The sequence below is a fragment of the Hemicordylus capensis genome, chromosome 4, assembly GCF_027244095.1.
Source record: "Hemicordylus capensis ecotype Gifberg chromosome 4, rHemCap1.1.pri, whole genome shotgun sequence".
Lineage (NCBI taxonomy): Eukaryota > Metazoa > Chordata > Lepidosauria > Squamata > Cordylidae > Hemicordylus > Hemicordylus capensis.
In genome coordinates, this window is record NC_069660.1 from 287,110,597 (window position 1) to 287,126,611 (window position 16,015).

The window sequence follows — 16,015 nt, forward strand, 5'->3', positions numbered from 1 at the left end:
CAATCCTAATTTTTAAATAGAAGAGGAAAATGAGTGTGTCAATGAAAGCCAATCAAAGAATGCTACATTTCATAGGATGTGATCAAAAATTTACCTGTGATCAAAAATGTCAGATCTAAGCTTTGCTTTAGTTTTTATTGAAGGAGAAAACCCAGAATCTAGACAAAACATTACTTCTACACAGCAGTTACTGAGAAGTTTTGTCACACCATAGGCAATGTGAATGAAGTATCTCATGTTCTACCTGATACGCTTCTTACCAGACAGCTTTCCATCACTGTGATCTTGGATAAGAAATAAACTGAAATATCCTATTAGTTCTCTTGAAAGCCCAATCTTGTATGACACAACCTGGAGGGAAAGAAATAAAAAAGTAGTACTTTTCCTTTCTGTTGTGAGCTGGTAAGTCATCTAGACAATTCAATTATTTAAAATAGCTTTTGGGTCAAAATGGAAAAATTCAGTAAATCTTTGATATTTTTTAACAGAGAAATAAAGTGAAGACTTTTATTGAATTTATAGCAGTTTAACAATATTGCAAGTTTTCCAGTACCACAGAACTCTTCATTATGAAAAATTAGTATTAAAATGGCAGAGGCTTCTAACTGATTCTGTCTGAATCAACTTTTCCCCTATGAATCACTGATGTAATCCCTGGTAATCAATTAGGACTCCAAGTTATGTCATTCAGAAACAGATACCGTATTTACCTGAATACAAGACAACTCTGAATGAGCCCCATAAAAAAAACAGAAGTTAAATACTGGTTATTTACTCAAAAGAGGACTCTGAATTTAAGATGACCCCTTGATTTACAACATCAAAGAACTTGGGGGGAAACCTAGCCTTGGATTCAGGTAAATACAGTATGTTATTAAGCATATATTATAGCTTGATATGCTTATAGATGTTCTGAATGAGATGCTAGTCCTGTTTCGTTGTTATGGAATCTGGGGCACTGTATTTCTGTGGTGTACAGCATCCCCAAGGATGCACCTGCAAGTCCCAACCTGTGCTGATGTGCTCTGAAACCTCACCCCCTGCTCTCCAGAGTTACAGTGTTTGTCTGCAGAGACAAACGCTGTACTCATGGAGAGATTCGACTTGTGATCATAACATTGGGGGCACCCCAGCATTCTGATCACTGGAAGAATCACTTCATGAGTGCAGCAATTGTACCTGCAGACAAACGCTGTAACTATGGAGAACAGGAGATAAGGTTTCAAGAGCGAATTAGCACCGGTGGGACTTGCAGGTACATCCTTGGGATACTGTAGAGGAATACAGTTTTCCACAATACAATTTCCCACAATTCCATTACTACTGAGACATCCATTTGCACTTACCTCTAGCACTCTTTCAGCAGTATCTGAGGTCTGAATATCAATTCTCAGATACCTCCCATCAGGAAGGTAAACATCTAAAAAGGCTTGTTGGGTTGGGATTTTAAATGTATCCTGAAAGACAAGATTGGAACACATTTATTTGCTGCTGAAGATGACAACTTTGGACTCTTCAGAAATCAAATGGTGGAAGGTGGGCACAAACAGAAATTTTAAATGAGAAGTCATACTCTGTCTGGCTCCCCTGCTAACTTGGCAAAGAGGCACCCTTTTAACATGGTGATTCTCTTATTTATTTATTATTTCTCTGTGTAAACTGCCTTGAGCCATTTTTGGAAGGGTGGTATAGAAATCGAATGAATGAATGAAATATTTATATACCGCTTTTCAACAAAAGTTTCCAAAGCGGTTTACATAGATAAATAATAAATAAATAAATAAAGGCTCTCTGTCCCCAAAGGGCTCACAATCTAAAAAGAAACATAAATAGACACCAGCAACAGTCACTGGAGGTACTGCGCTGGGGGTGGATAGGGCCAGTTACTCTCCCCCTGCTAAATAAAGAGAATCACCACATTAAAAAGGTGCCTCTTTGCCCAGTTAGCAGGGGTTAAAGCAGTTAAAATTAACCAACTAAGGTATCTTCAATCAAGGGATGGCCCCAACATATGAAACCATTGTTGTGAACTCCAGTTATTTATTTATTTATTTATTATTAAAACTTTTATACCGCCCTTCCAAAAGGCTCAGGGCGGTTTACATGAAAACAGTTAGTTCTACAAACGTTATTTTCTTTTTAGCATTAAACTCTTTATCATTAGAACATCTCTTTTTAGAAGTAATTATAAGGATTAACAAGTATAAGGAGGCAGCCACATCCCACTCCCACAAGCAGTAAAAAGTCACAGGTTCTTTCAACCATTCCTGATAGGAATTGTTTTCCAGATCCATGACCATCTTTACTGCCCTTCTCCAAATGCAACCCCCCCTTAAAACCACACACTCCAATTCCTTTCTTCCTTTTCTATCAGGAAGGGAAGAACAGCACGGCACCATTTTACCTTCCTTCTCCTGCAGGCTATCTATAGGGCTGTTCTTAAGAACTGGCTCACAACCCACTGCCTGAAGACACCTGCTTCATGGAAGAGTCAGTCCTGTATTGACTCAGGCATATATTTTTGAGCCGTAGCATTACATCAGACTAGAGTGTTTAAACAGAGAAAGGTATTTTTAATTAGTAAAACAGAACAGGGTAGAAGAGAAATACAAGAGAATTCTACTACTGTAACTCAGCTTTTGGTAATTTGATGAGCCGACTTTAAGGTTTAAATTACGAAGCTAAAGAGCAATCATGTTTGTGGAATCCAGTGGCAAATGTTGTGGTATGCAAGGACAAGAGAGTGAAGTTGAATCAAGATTATTCACACTTTAATGAAATAAGTGCAGTCTGACTTCAGTGATCTTGCTGCTGGCTGTTTGTTAGCCCGGCCTCTACTCCAGGACTAGAATAAAAGTAACTAAAGCATCATTCAAGAACTGACCTGGATCAATGAATGGATTAACGAAAAACCACCACAATGTCCACATCTCAACATAAAATATGACAGACATTATTTCCCAAGGATGGCCAGTATCCAACCCCCATGAGCTGTTGCGATTTGGCAGTATAAAATGTGATGAATACATACAGTAAACATTGGGAAGTGGAATCTTTCTCTTGGAGAGTCTTGGCCAATCAGATGCAAGGGTTGGAGCTTTTGAGTTATATGCAAATTCGGAATCAATGCAGAAGTTAGTTAGGAGGCTAGTCCTGCCAGGCTTGGGCACTGTTATCAAGGAACTGTTATCTGCCCAGACAGGGGTGTTCCTTAGCTGCTGCTGCTGTTGCGGGGGACAGTGAGGTGGGACAGGCCTGTTGGAATGTGATTATGTTAGCTTGCTCTCAGGGCAACTTGGGGTCAGTGCTTTATGTCTTATAAATAACTGCATCTTTATATTTTAAAAATGTGTTTAATCACATCTTAATTCATTATGATCCAGTTTACTATGCTCACCAGCCAATTTTTTTTCTGCAGCTCCTCCAGTTAAACAGGGCTGAGGGAATTCACATTCCACCACAGCATGTTCCATCCGGCCCTTAACTATATCCTGGTTTCAGCTGCCATCAAGTTCACACCAATATAGTCACTTTCTCTGCCACATTTCTGCTCTGCTGCCAAGTACTCACTTCAAACTGGGCTAACAGTACATCCATATAGAGGACTAGCCAGCTCCAATGTTGACATTAGCACCCAGATCCTAAAAAGGTTTGCTTGGAAGCAAGAGTCCACCTTCAGTGAAACTTAATTCCAATTCAAGAACTTAGAATCAGAGGGCTGGTTCAGACATCACATGGAAGTCAATTAGTCAGGCTTTGTATGACATCTCAACCTCAGGTACACACACTTCCCTCTCCTATCCCTGTGTGAGCATCTACTATCCAGGTTAAAATAAGCCAAAATGGGACGTCATGACCAATCTCAGTTTATTCTAGCACACTTGCTTAAAATATGCTGAGATCTGAATCCAAGGTCTTGAGTAAATTTACAGATCTTGGAATATTTGAAGGTTAGAATAAATCAAGATTGGTCATGTCATCTCAACTGACCAATCTTGATTTATTTTAACCTAGACTTGGGACACTCATGAAGGGAAGTGGGCGGGGGAGTGCCCAAGCCTGGGGCTCAGGTGTCATGTGGAGTCCAGCTTTAAACAGAGGTTCCACAGGGTCAGGCTGAAGACACACCAATCCTCTAGCAATTTCAGGATTAGTTAGCACAATAAGAAGTGATGAGATGCTTTCATCTTCAACTGAAATCTACCTTTATAAATCAAAGATGCACTCACAGAGAGAAAAAGCTAATTTTAAAAAACCATTTGGAACTTGTGCAAAACTACAGAAATAAATGATCACAAGACTTTATTACAATTAAGGAAATATTTCTATTGAGAAAAATAAAAAATACACTCACTACTTGTGTTTTTCATACAAAGAGTTAATACTGAAGAATCACAGAAAATCCCTGTGCCAATTCATTTATGCAATGATTTCTCCAAACAAATTAGGGCATGTTCCCAGCTGATGCTGTACCAGCAGAAGTTGGTTAATTTTATAGAGGGTAAGGAAAGGTAAGGATGAGTTTGTTCAACTTACAACTCATCTCTTTTGCAATTATTCCAGAAAGCCCCTACTATAAAACGTTCTATAAGACAAAACCATTAAACATCTCCATTAAAATCCATTTAACAAGTTCAATAGCTTATTTTGACATTAACTTAGAAATACATGTTAAAATACAATGGAACCTGGCTGTTTAAATAGATGTTATCATCCTTCCTATAAATCTGCTCTCCTGTTGGTATCCTCATGTTCTTCCTAGCCTGAGGCTCTGCATGTTGCTGCCCCTTGTGACAGCTTGCTGCACCACAGCAGGTTTTTAAGCCTTTAGGCCATGGACAAGCCCCACCTCATGGGGTCAACCACTGGCGATCCCCCCTTCCAACAGGAGGAGTATAAGACACTTTCCTGTCCAAGTGTCCTTGTTCCTGGTGTGGCTGTTCTTGGTTACTTGTTGGTCTGCCTACTCTGCTTCTTCTGTCTTTGGTGTGTTTCTGATCTCTGGCAACTGGCTCATCCCGCCTCTCCGATTCCTGGCTGTCTACTCAGCTTGAGCTCTCGTGTGTTTCTGGCTCTGGCTACTAACCTCGCACCCTGACTGCCTTTCTGGCTCTGCTGGTCCCAGCTTCAAGCCCAGCAGTCAGTGGGCACCTAGCTTCAAGCACTCAGGAGTCACTGCCCACAGCTATTCAGAGATATAGGTATGCAAATGCAGAGATAGTGCTATATGATTTGAATGACATGCAGCATTAGTATATCAACAAGCCCACAGACACGGGATACAAGGCATCCTAACTCTGTGTGTGACTAGACCGGCACATGAGGACAAAGAAGACACATGTAACTGCTCATATACAGATAACTGGTATAGGCCTCCAAAAGCCTTTTGGAAGTCAGCTATGGGCGGGCAGGCAAACATAAAAAGGGTCCTTCTGGATCAAGGTTCATAAAGTCAAGCACCGTTTTCCCCACAGTGACTAACCAGATCTCTCTGGAAAGTCTACATGCAGGTCACGAAGGCAACCGTTCTCTCCAGCAACTGGTATTCAGAGACAAGTTGCCTCTGAACCTGGAGGTAGCATAGAGTCCTCATGGACTAGGAGCCTCAAGAGATTTATTCTCTCATAAACATGTCTAATCTTCTAAGCTAGTGGTCATCATATCTTGTTTAGTGCAAACATCAGCAAACTCCATAAACAAATCATGCACTGTGTGCATCATCTAAAATGTGTGTGTGTGTGTGCTGAATCTGCCAGTCATTTCATTAGATGATCACATGTTCAAACCTTAAGAAGCTAACTGAGCAAAGGGCACCTTTTTAAAGTGGTGATTCTCTTTATTTAGCAGGGGGAGAGCAACTGGCCCTATCCATCCCCAGCACAACATCCCTCCAGTGGCTGTTGCTGGTGCCTATCTTAAGTTTCTTTTTCAGATTGTGAGGCCTTTGGGGACAGGGAACCATTATTTATTTATTTTTAATTTTTTATATGTAAACTGCTTTGGGAACTTTTTGTTGAAAAGTGGGATATAAATATTCATTGTATTGTATTAAGCAGGGGAGGAGGAGTTCGCTCTAGTCAGTTTCTCGGCTGGTGTAGGAGGTCACCCAAGCTTGGGATTACATCCCCCCCACATGCTCCAAAAGGCAGGAAGTAGTCATACTTGAAGATCCTTAACCCAGTGCATGTGGGCGGATCTCCCCAGTTCTACTTCCTGCCTTTGCTCCAGAAGGCTCGCATTACAGCTCGCTGGCTTTGGCCTTGTTAACTAGGCCTCTTCTTTTCTTCTGCTTATATTCCTATTGTTTTTGACTATTTCCAATCTATTCTTCACCTGGTATTCTACTACTATTAGTTCTCTCTAGTTACTAAAGAAAAAAGAAAAAAATAATAATTTTAAAATTTTTTAATTTTTTTAAAATTCATATCTGTTCTTCTACTGTCCTTTCTGTTATTCATTACCTCTCCTCACCTCTTGCCGACCTTTTGGCCGATGTCCGCTAAAAAGACCTTCGGACTCCTGGCTATTAGGGAGAGATCCGCCCATCAGCGCCTGTTCCCGCCAAAAACTCGGGACTGCGCAAATCCTGTAAGGAAAATGGCAGATGTATCAGATGACCTTGCTGGCACCTGTAGGCTACAGCGGTCCTCTCTGTCGCCAGATACCGGTGAGGAGACTGGGCGCAATTCATGCCACCAGCAATCCACCGTAGCAGGACACAAGTGGCGGCACCAGAATCGGAGGCTTCCCTACAAGGAGGCCCCGTTGGTGAGAGCGCTTTCGCCCGGCAGCGCGAGCAAAGTAAGCCTGTGATATTTGGCCTCGCCCCCACCCCCAACTCCTTTCCCTAGCAGTTGGGCTTGCAGGAGGAGGACTGCCTCAGCGAGTATTGGGGCCGCGCTGAAAGGAATGTCAGCAGGAGTGGCCGCCCCAGAGCCTGTCGGAATCAGACGGGGAAGACGTGCAGGATGATGAGGCAGGCGGTGCTGAGCCCGTGGATGGGGTGTTGGAGCACCCAGAAGGCCATAAACAGCTCCCCCCGGTAAGATCGGGACTTGCTCAGGGGGGGAGGAGGTGTGTGCAGATGCCCCCTATGTGGCCCCTCCCTCAGGGCCTACTCCTACAGGGAATGTGGGGGTTCCCCCTGATGCTGCCACTGTAAAGGGCTGGATTCAGGAGGCCGTTCAGGTCTCACTGGCAGCGGCGCTTAAAGCGCGGAAGCCTGCAAGACATTGCAAGGCAGGCTGTGATTCATGTGTCGCCCTCAGACTCTCAGGAGGAGACGGTGCCCGCTAAGCAGCCCAGGGTGGCTATACGCCAGGACTCTGTGCCCTTGGGTAGGGGGAGGTCTTCAGACGAGTCAGGAGAGGACTCCCCAGATTTATTGCGACCCAGGGTCAGTGGGTCGGAGACATTGCTGGGCAACCCAGACAAGGGGCCCTCCTCCTTGGAAGAGGGGGAGATTATTGAGGACTCTGCAGCAAACCTACACAGTCAGAGGCTCTCTCTTATGGTGGATTTTCAGCCACTAATTAACCAGCCTATTGCTGCGCTTGATCTGTAGCCAGTTACAGAGGAACAGATCTCTCCTGTGTCCAAGGGCTCCTTGGTGCTGCCTAAGGCTAAGGTACCACAGATTAAATCAATGATACCTGAGGGCTTTACTAATACCATCAAGGAGGAATGGGCGGCTATTGCGACTCCCAAAGCGTATGTTGGCATTGGCTTGCAAATTGTACAACTTTGAGGAGGAGACTCTGGACTTGCTGAAGGTGCCACTTAGGGATGCTCCCTTCGGGGCCCTACTTAGTAGCATAGGGTACCCAAGGATGGGAACTCCTCTATTAAGGAGCCAGGAAACAGAAAAGCAGAATCTGCACTGCGCAGGGCCCACGAGGCTTGAGCAGTGGCCATCAGAGCTGACACCACTGCGTCCTTGGTGTCTAGAGCATCGGTCTTCTGGATCGGCGAGTTACCCAATGACCCTCCCGCTGATCAATCTAAGATGCGGCGTAAGCTACTTCGTCTGCAGAGGGCGGCTGCCTTTTCAGCGGATGCTACTCTGGGCAGTGTTCAGTTCTCAGCACGTGCGGTCAGTGCAGGTGTCCTGGCAAGAAGCAACATATGGCTAAAATTTTGGAAGTTCATAATACGTCTAGGGCTAAATTAGCTGCTGTTCCCTATGCTGGGGGGGAAGCTAATTGGGGATGAGGCCCTGAAAGAGGTCCTCATTGAAACTGCCATCAGCCCCTAGGAAGGAGGACAAGAGTTTTAATCGTAGACCGACGCAAACCTTCAGGGCGTTTAGACCTCAGTTTGTCAGAGGGAGCCTTTTAGGCCTTTTCAATCGCAGTGGAACAGATCCAGAGGCCAAGGCAGGCAAGGGTTCACTCAGCAGAACCATCAGTCTTTCGGAAACCAGCAGCGGGGCCCCCAAGCAGCAGTCCTGACTCCCACTCAGGCAAAGTGGGGGTCTGCCATTTGGCCCGTTTGGAAAGAATCCATCGACAGGTGGGTTCTTTCCATTAGCCTACACGGGTACGAAGTGGAGCTGGCCAGCCCCCCAGGAAACAGATTCCTCCTTACCCCTAGATCCAGGAAACCGGAAAAGCACAAGGGGTTGTCCATGGCCATTCAGTATCTGGTGGCTATAGTGGCCATAGAGGAGGTCCCACCTTCAGAGAGGCAAGGGCATCTATTCTGTGATTTTTACGGTGCCAAAAAAGGATGGATCGGCCAGGGCAGTTCTCAACCTACGCCCAGTCAACCGTTTTGTGATAAAAAGGAGGTTCAGGATGGAAACCCTTTGTACCATCTCAGAGGCATTGCAGATGGGGGACTACATGGCTTCAATAGATCTCCAGGAGGCCTATTTACACATCCCCATTCATCCACGCAGTCGACATATACTCCACTTCTGCTACATGGGGAGGCATTATCAGTACAGAGCCCTTCCTTTTGGTCTCTCATCAGCCACCCGAGTTTTTATGAAGGTTCTAGTCTGCTAGTGGCCACTTTATGCACTGAGGGGGTCCACCTGTATTGTTATCTCGACAACTTGCTCAAGAAGGGGCAGTTCAGTCAGCTCTGTCCAGAACAATGTCTGTGTTACGTGCCCATGGGTTTCTGATAAATGTGGGCAAGAGTCACCTGATGCCCACACAAAGCCTTCGTCATTTGGGCATGGTAATGGACACCTCAGTAGGCAAACTGTTTCTGCCACAGGATCGGATGGAGGTCTTATCGTCACTGGCTCGTGTGATTGCTTCGAGACTGTGGGCCAGCCTTCTCAATCTAGCAAGTTTGTTGGGTCTCATGGTGGCGGCTATGGACTCGGTGCCTTGGGCGAGGTTTTCATCTACGCCAGTTACAGTGGGCTTTCCTCCCTTACCAGCACAGGATTGCCCTCAAACGTGACAAGAATATTCCTCTCTAGGTGTCTCTTCGCAAGTCGATTCATTGGACGGCCCGGGGAACCTAGACAAGGGCAAGCTGTTCATAGAACCCGAGAGAGTGATGGTCACGACGGACACCAGTCTATCGGGCTGGGGGGCTCACTGTTGGAACAGTTCTGCCCAGGGGCTTTGGTCGGTGGAAGAGTTGCTCCATAGCATAAACTGGCTCGAGCTGCGGGCTGTCTTTCTGGCCCTAAGAGCCTTCACGCCCTTGGTGAAGGGAAGGAATATCTTAATGTGTACAGAACAACTTAATATCCATTCTGGACCATCATGTAAACGGAATTTCCAATGTTCGGGCAGATTGGCTAAGACGGCAGGAGATCCAGCCGGCAGAATGGGGCCTGCACCCTCAAGTATTTAGGTGGCTGACAGAGCGGCTGGGGTGTCCCCAGATAGACTTGTTTGCATATCCTCAGAATGCCAAGATCCAGAGGTTTTACTCACATTTCCCTATGTTGGGGGCAGAAGAGACGGATACGCTATCGGTGCCATGGCCTCCGTGTCTGCTGAATGCATTTCCTCCAGTGCTGCTGCTCTCCCGTTGCCTCAGGAAGCTGCGGGGTTCCCGGGCATCCCTGATATTGATTGCGTCTTTTTGGCCCAGAGGGCCTTGGTTTTCCGAGATCGTCGACTTGACCGTAGGTCATCCACTCAGTTTGCCAGACCATCCAGTTCTGCTGTGTCAAGGTCCGATTTACCATCCTTGCATCTAGAAAGTGTTCAGCCAACAAGATTTACCAATCGACTTGGTGTAGTTTTCTGCGCTGGACAGCAAAGCTCTCCCTGCAGCTGGACAAGTGCAGGTCGAGGGGATTACTAGGTTTTCTTCAGGATGGCCTTGCACTTGGTCTGAAACCCAACACGCTTAAACACCAGGCGGCGTGCTTGATCCAGATGTTGTTTCCTCATCAGCGTTTGTTCAGGCGTGGCACCCTCTTCTACGCAAGTTCTTGAGGGGGGCAGCTTTGTTGTCTCCTCTGGTCTGCCATCGTTTTCCGTCATGGGATTTTCATATTGTGTTGTGGGGTCTGCAGTTTCCGCCATCTGAACCACTTTGATCTGTACCATTGCAGATGCTGTCCTGGAAGGTGGCCTTTTTAGTAGCTGTAACATCAGCCAGGAGGGTTTCTGAATTGCAGGCTCTGTCAGTTAAGAGTAATTTGTGTATTTTCTCTAAGGACTCTGTGAGACTTATCCTGGATCCTTCGTTTATCCCTAAGGTAAAGTCTCAGTTTAATCGTGAGGCGGTCATTTAATTACCTTCTTTTTGTCCGGATGCACGTCACCCTGCAGAGAAGGAGTGCAACCGGACGCAGGCTTTTCGTAAGTCAGATGCTCTTTTTGTGGCCTTTAAGGCTTCTAAGATGGGATGCAAGGTCTCTTCAGCCATTATTGCTCGATGGGTTCATTCATGCATTACGATGTTGTATGAAGCCCAGAAACTTTCGGTGCCTGGTCAGATTACGGCGCACTCAACTACATCGGCAGCCACTTCCGCCGTGTTATCTTCACCGGTGTCCCATGAAGAGATTTGCAAGGCGGCTACTTGGTCGTCGCCTTTTACATTTTCAAGGCATTACAAGTTGGATGAACATGAAGCTGCCAGAGCAGCATTTGGTCGGAGGGTCCTGCAACAGGTCCTTCTGGGTCAGTAGCTCCAGCTTGGGTATTTTCCCTCCCGTGGTTGGTGCTGTGGTATGTCCCAAGCTTGGGTGACCTCCTACACCAGCCGAGAAAGGTACATTGGTACTCACCGTGAAGGTGTCTTCTGGCTGGTGTAGAAGAGGTCACCCAAGGCCCGCCCGGGTTGTGTTAGGCTGGAGCTGATGATCTGGTTGTAGGGGGACAGTTTTTCTGTCTTTCTCTGCATTGTTTGTATATTGTTGTATATTCTCTGTTGTGTTCTGTGGTTTTCATTCTGTAGCTTGAGCTGTTTTAAGCACTGAGGAGATCCGCCCACATGCACTGGGTTAAGGATCTTCAAGTATGACTACTTCCTGCCTTTTGGAGCATGTGGGGGGGGGGATGTAATCCCAAGCTTGGGTGACCTCTTCTACACCAGCCAGAAGACACCTTCACGGTGAGTACCAATGTACCTTTCTCCACACTACTAAACATTTTTAATTTCAACTATTAGTTTAAAATGTACCCTGGTACACCTGGGATATTCACAAACTATACAGAGAAATTAAGAGCAGCACTGAGTTCATTTATTTGCGAGCCATGTCTTTTCAAGGTCCTCCCTGCTTACACATCCAAATGGCATGGTTTTAATTCAATGTGAGCAAGTATTGGAAGGGTTTTGCTTTTACGCTTTGCAATGGTCTTCCCAACCTTGCAAAACTCTCTCCCCTACCTGGACACACTATTTTCTTGACTACACCCCATTCACATACGAAGGATGCAGAAATGGGAGTTTGGAAGTTCAAGGTGCAACACTCTAGGTATGTGCCACATTGTAGCTGTCACCAGCATTAGCAAGATAAAAAGAGATGTTGACATTTTCACTTCAACACACTTATCACTCCTTGTCCAGAAACAAACCAAAGCTATTTACTTAAGTCCAAACCCAAAGATGTTTGCCATCTTTTAAGCAAACTCTCACAATGCTTTCTGGGAACCATTGAGGGACCAGAGAGACATCACACCTTTCATCACCGTGTATATAAATAATTCAGGCAAAACATTCTTATGTTAAGACTGTACAAAGAAAAAAGCATTAAGGGGTCTGAAGGACCATGATGATTAATGGACTCAAAACAGGCCAAGCTGAGCTTACATTGCCTTTAGATTTTGGTACAGCACTTATATTTGAAGTGCAATATTAATAATAATAAACATTTATTTATTTATCACAATTGTGTACTGCCCCAAACTCACGTCTCTGGGCGGTTTACAATGATATGACAGTTAAAAACACACATAAACACACATGAAAACAAACAAAAACTAACAATTTAAAAACCAATCACAGAATTAAAATCTATAAATTATCAAGAAGCTGAAAAAGCCTGAATAAAAAGATGGGTTTTAAATTTTTTTAAAAAAATTGTCATTGAATTAAATTGTTTTTGAATGCTTAGCTGCCTCCGATTCTGAAATGGACTGGAAAGTGTGCAATATGCAGATTCAGACCCTTACTGGGTCAGGACCTTTGGCCAGTCACACACACAGTCTAATCTGTTTTACTGGAGAGTTGCAAAGATAGCAAAAGGAAGAAAATGGGGGTGGGGGAAGAATTGCTAAACTGTAAAACTTCAGGGTCCCTTATGAGAGCTTTGGTTTAAATTATATTTTGAATAAACATTATTTAATCAAAGTAATGTAAAACATTTCAAGCACACCAAACATTAGGACTTCTGGTGGAAATGAGAACCTTGTGCAGATAAAATCTTTTAGGAGACACTGGTGTCATGGGCAGGAATGGGGTAGGGATGTGCACAAACTGGTTCAGAGGCCCTCTTATGGGCCTCCAAACCGGTTCAAACGTTGCCCGGTTCGAGGGTTCAACGGTGGGGGGCTTTAAGGGCAGGGGAGCATGCACTTCCCCCTGTCACGTTTCCCTTGCCAGTACAAGTTTTGCTAAAAGCCCATCGGGGCGGCGGCGTACCTCCCTGCTGCCCCGCTCCAACGTTATCCGGAAGTACCCAGAAGTAGCAGTTACGACTGCGCGCATTGCTCGTATGCGCACACATTGGGTGCGTGTGCATGTGGGGAAATGACTTGACTAGCAAGCCAAAGGTTGCCTGTTTGAATCCCTGCTGGTATGTTTCCCAGACTATGGGAAGCACTTATATCGGGCAGCAGCGATATAGGAAGATGCTGAAAGGCATCATCTCATACTGCGCAGGAGGAGGCAATGGTAAACTCCTCCTGTATTCTACCAAAAGACAACCACAGGGCTCTGTGGTCGACGTCAACTCGATGGCACACTTTACCACAAGACCAGTTCTCATCCCATCTGGGCATGCTGGAGAACACAGTGACAGTGTTTCCCATCTAAGGGTTTTAGAAACAGGGCAAAGCCTCTTACTTTACCAGAATTTTTATGGTCTAGATCAGACACTTGATGACACAAATTCCAAAAAAAATTAGTTGGAATTGTTTATTTATGCCCACCTCCTGAAGTTGAGTTACTTGTGTTGATTTTAGGTGCATTTTTATTAGTTTTGTTGAATGTTAACTGGATTCTTTACATAAAACTGCTTTGGGACCCTGCTAGTGGAAAAGTGGGGTTGAAACAGAATGAATAAGATAAAATAGGTGAAAGGGCTTGTGCTGGAAACAAAAACCCGTCCAGATTTCAGGAGGCACTGGTAGATTAGAAGGCAGGTTGGAATAGGTCTAGTTAGCAACAACACTAACTAACCGCTGCCACCCACCTGGTTGCCAGTACTGCTACTGCTGCAAAGGTGCATCTAAGCAGTTGTGAGGGAAAATTTTTTATTTGAAATATTTATACCCCACCCCTTCAGTACACTACGGCTTGTGGTGGCTCATATCATCAAAATAGATACAATATAAAACAATTAATAAAGTTAAACAAGTTAAAAGACCAGGCTAAAACCACATTTAAAATTAGAAGCTTTAAAAAGTTTCAAATTAAGAGTTATTAACAGAAAGCTAAAAACTGAGAACTAAAGAACTAAAAAAACCTTCCGGATATAAGCAGCAGATAAAACATTAAATGGCCTCTTTAAAAAGATGTGTTTTTAATTTTAAAAACAAACAAACAAAAAACACTGAGGGAGGGAACATGTCGAAGCTCTTTGGGTAGGGCCTTTCCAAAGTCGAGGGGCCACAACCGAAAAGGCCCTGCCTCTAGTGCCCGCCAACTGGATCTCTGTTAGTGGTGGGGCCATGAGCAGGGCCTGAGATGCCAAGCAGAGGGCCCTGGCAGGTTCATATGGGTGAATGTGGTCCAACAGGTACCCTAGCCCCATGCAGAGCTTTAAAGGTCAAGACCAGGACTTTGAATCTAACCCAGAAGCGGACTAGTAACCAATGAAGCTGCCTCACAATATGTGTGACACTCATGAAGCAACTTGCGTCCACGAGCATCCTTGCAGCAGCATTCTGGACCAGCTGATGCTTCCGAACCATCTTAAAGGGCATCCCCCATGCACAGTGCTTTTCAATACAGTTTGCATTGCAAACCATACGTTACCAAAGCATGAGTGACTGAGGTCTGGTCCACTTCTCCAAGTAAGGTCTCAGCTGGCACACCAGCTGCATCTTGTAAAAGGCGCTTATGCACACTGCGCCATCTGTGCATCCAAGGACAGCGTTGGGTCCAGAAACACCCGCAAGCTGCAGACTTTGTCTTTCAGAGCGAGTGTGACCCTGTCCAAAACCAGATTTACCTCACTACTTGGATGGTCAGTTTTACCAACCCAGAGCACTTCCATCTTATCTGGATTAAGTTTCAGCGTGTTTGCCCCCACCCAGTTCAGAGCATCCCCTGCCTCCCTAGTATCTGCTGACTTAAGAGATAGGTAGAGCTGGGTGTCGTCAGCACATTGATGGTATCACAGCCCACAACTGTGGTTTACCTCTCCCAAAGGTTTCATACAGGTGTTAAATAGGCTTTGGGCTGTATAGAAATATTTTAAATCAATAAATAGCATAGGGGGCAGAATAGAACCCCTGCGGCATCCCATAGGCCAAAACGTGGAACAGGCATCCCCCAGCACCACCTTCTGAGCACAATCCTCCAGGTACGAGCGGAGCCACTGTATAACAGTGCCCCCAAATCCCAAACCGGAGGGATGACCCAGAAGGACACCATGCTCAATGGTATCGAATGCTGCTGAGAGTTCCAGAAGAATCAACAAAGGAAGGGTAAAAATACTCAATACAATGCTTATTACTTATTTTAGCCAAAGGTTATACAAATTAATTGTTGTTAGCCACCCAGAGACGTAAGTTTGGGCAGGGTATCAACTGAATGAATGAATGAATGAATGAATGCAGAAGCGGCTGGTAGGCATTGGAGCAGGGAAGAACCTGGTCACCGAGGATAGAGCCTAGCAGGCTTGGGCCTGTCAGCTTGGAGGAAAACGGAAAGGGGGGGGCAGAAAAGCAGGGGCAAAAGTAGAAAACAGAAATGTTTTGTAGAGCGGGGTGGGTGTGCAGAAGCAGAAAAGCCAGGGCAAAAAGCAGGGAGAAAGGCAGAAAAGGAAAAGGCTGATGCAAAAGACAGAAAGAGGGACAGAAAGGAGAAAGCAGGGATTGCATTCTTCCTCCCACCGAACAAACAAGCTAGTAAAAGATCCCACTTAGCAGCAAGCCAAGGAATCCTCTAGAGCAAGCAGTTTCCTCCAGCCCCTCCTCCCCTGCCTGCAACTTCCTCTTTTGGTCTGACTGGCTGGAACAGCTGCTACTCAAGCTGCTCCAGCCAATCTAATTTCTAGGGGGCTGCTCCTGGCACTGCCCCCAGGAAGAAGGGAAAATACATATTAAAAATATACAGTCATCCCTTGCCAACCGCGAGGGTTACATCTTGGAAAAACCCGCAGTTGGCAAATTTGTGGTTGGGGAGTAATAGGAATAAATGG

At 45.2% G+C, this 16,015-nt stretch overlaps 1 protein-coding gene and 1 long non-coding RNA gene across 5 annotated transcripts in view; one reads left to right on the forward strand and one right to left on the reverse strand.

The window, feature by feature from the left end:
- The window catches only part of SNX31 (sorting nexin 31), a 49,236-nt gene that overhangs the window by 20,500 nt on the left and 12,721 nt on the right, over window positions 1-16,015 (reverse strand). For all 4 annotated transcript variants that reach the window (XM_053242547.1, XM_053242551.1, XM_053242550.1 and 1 more), the window contains exons 5-6: window positions 1,347-1,457; window positions 261-351 (exon numbers count right to left, since the gene is read on the reverse strand). In XM_053242547.1, the coding sequence (XP_053098522.1) occupies window positions 261-351; window positions 1,347-1,457 (202 nt within the window). The remainder of the gene's footprint in view (window positions 1-260; window positions 352-1,346; window positions 1,458-16,015) is intronic.
- Window positions 1-16,015, forward strand: part of LOC128321953 (uncharacterized) — a 58,658-nt gene that overhangs the window by 16,655 nt on the left and 25,988 nt on the right. The gene's annotated exons all lie outside the window — the stretch shown is intronic.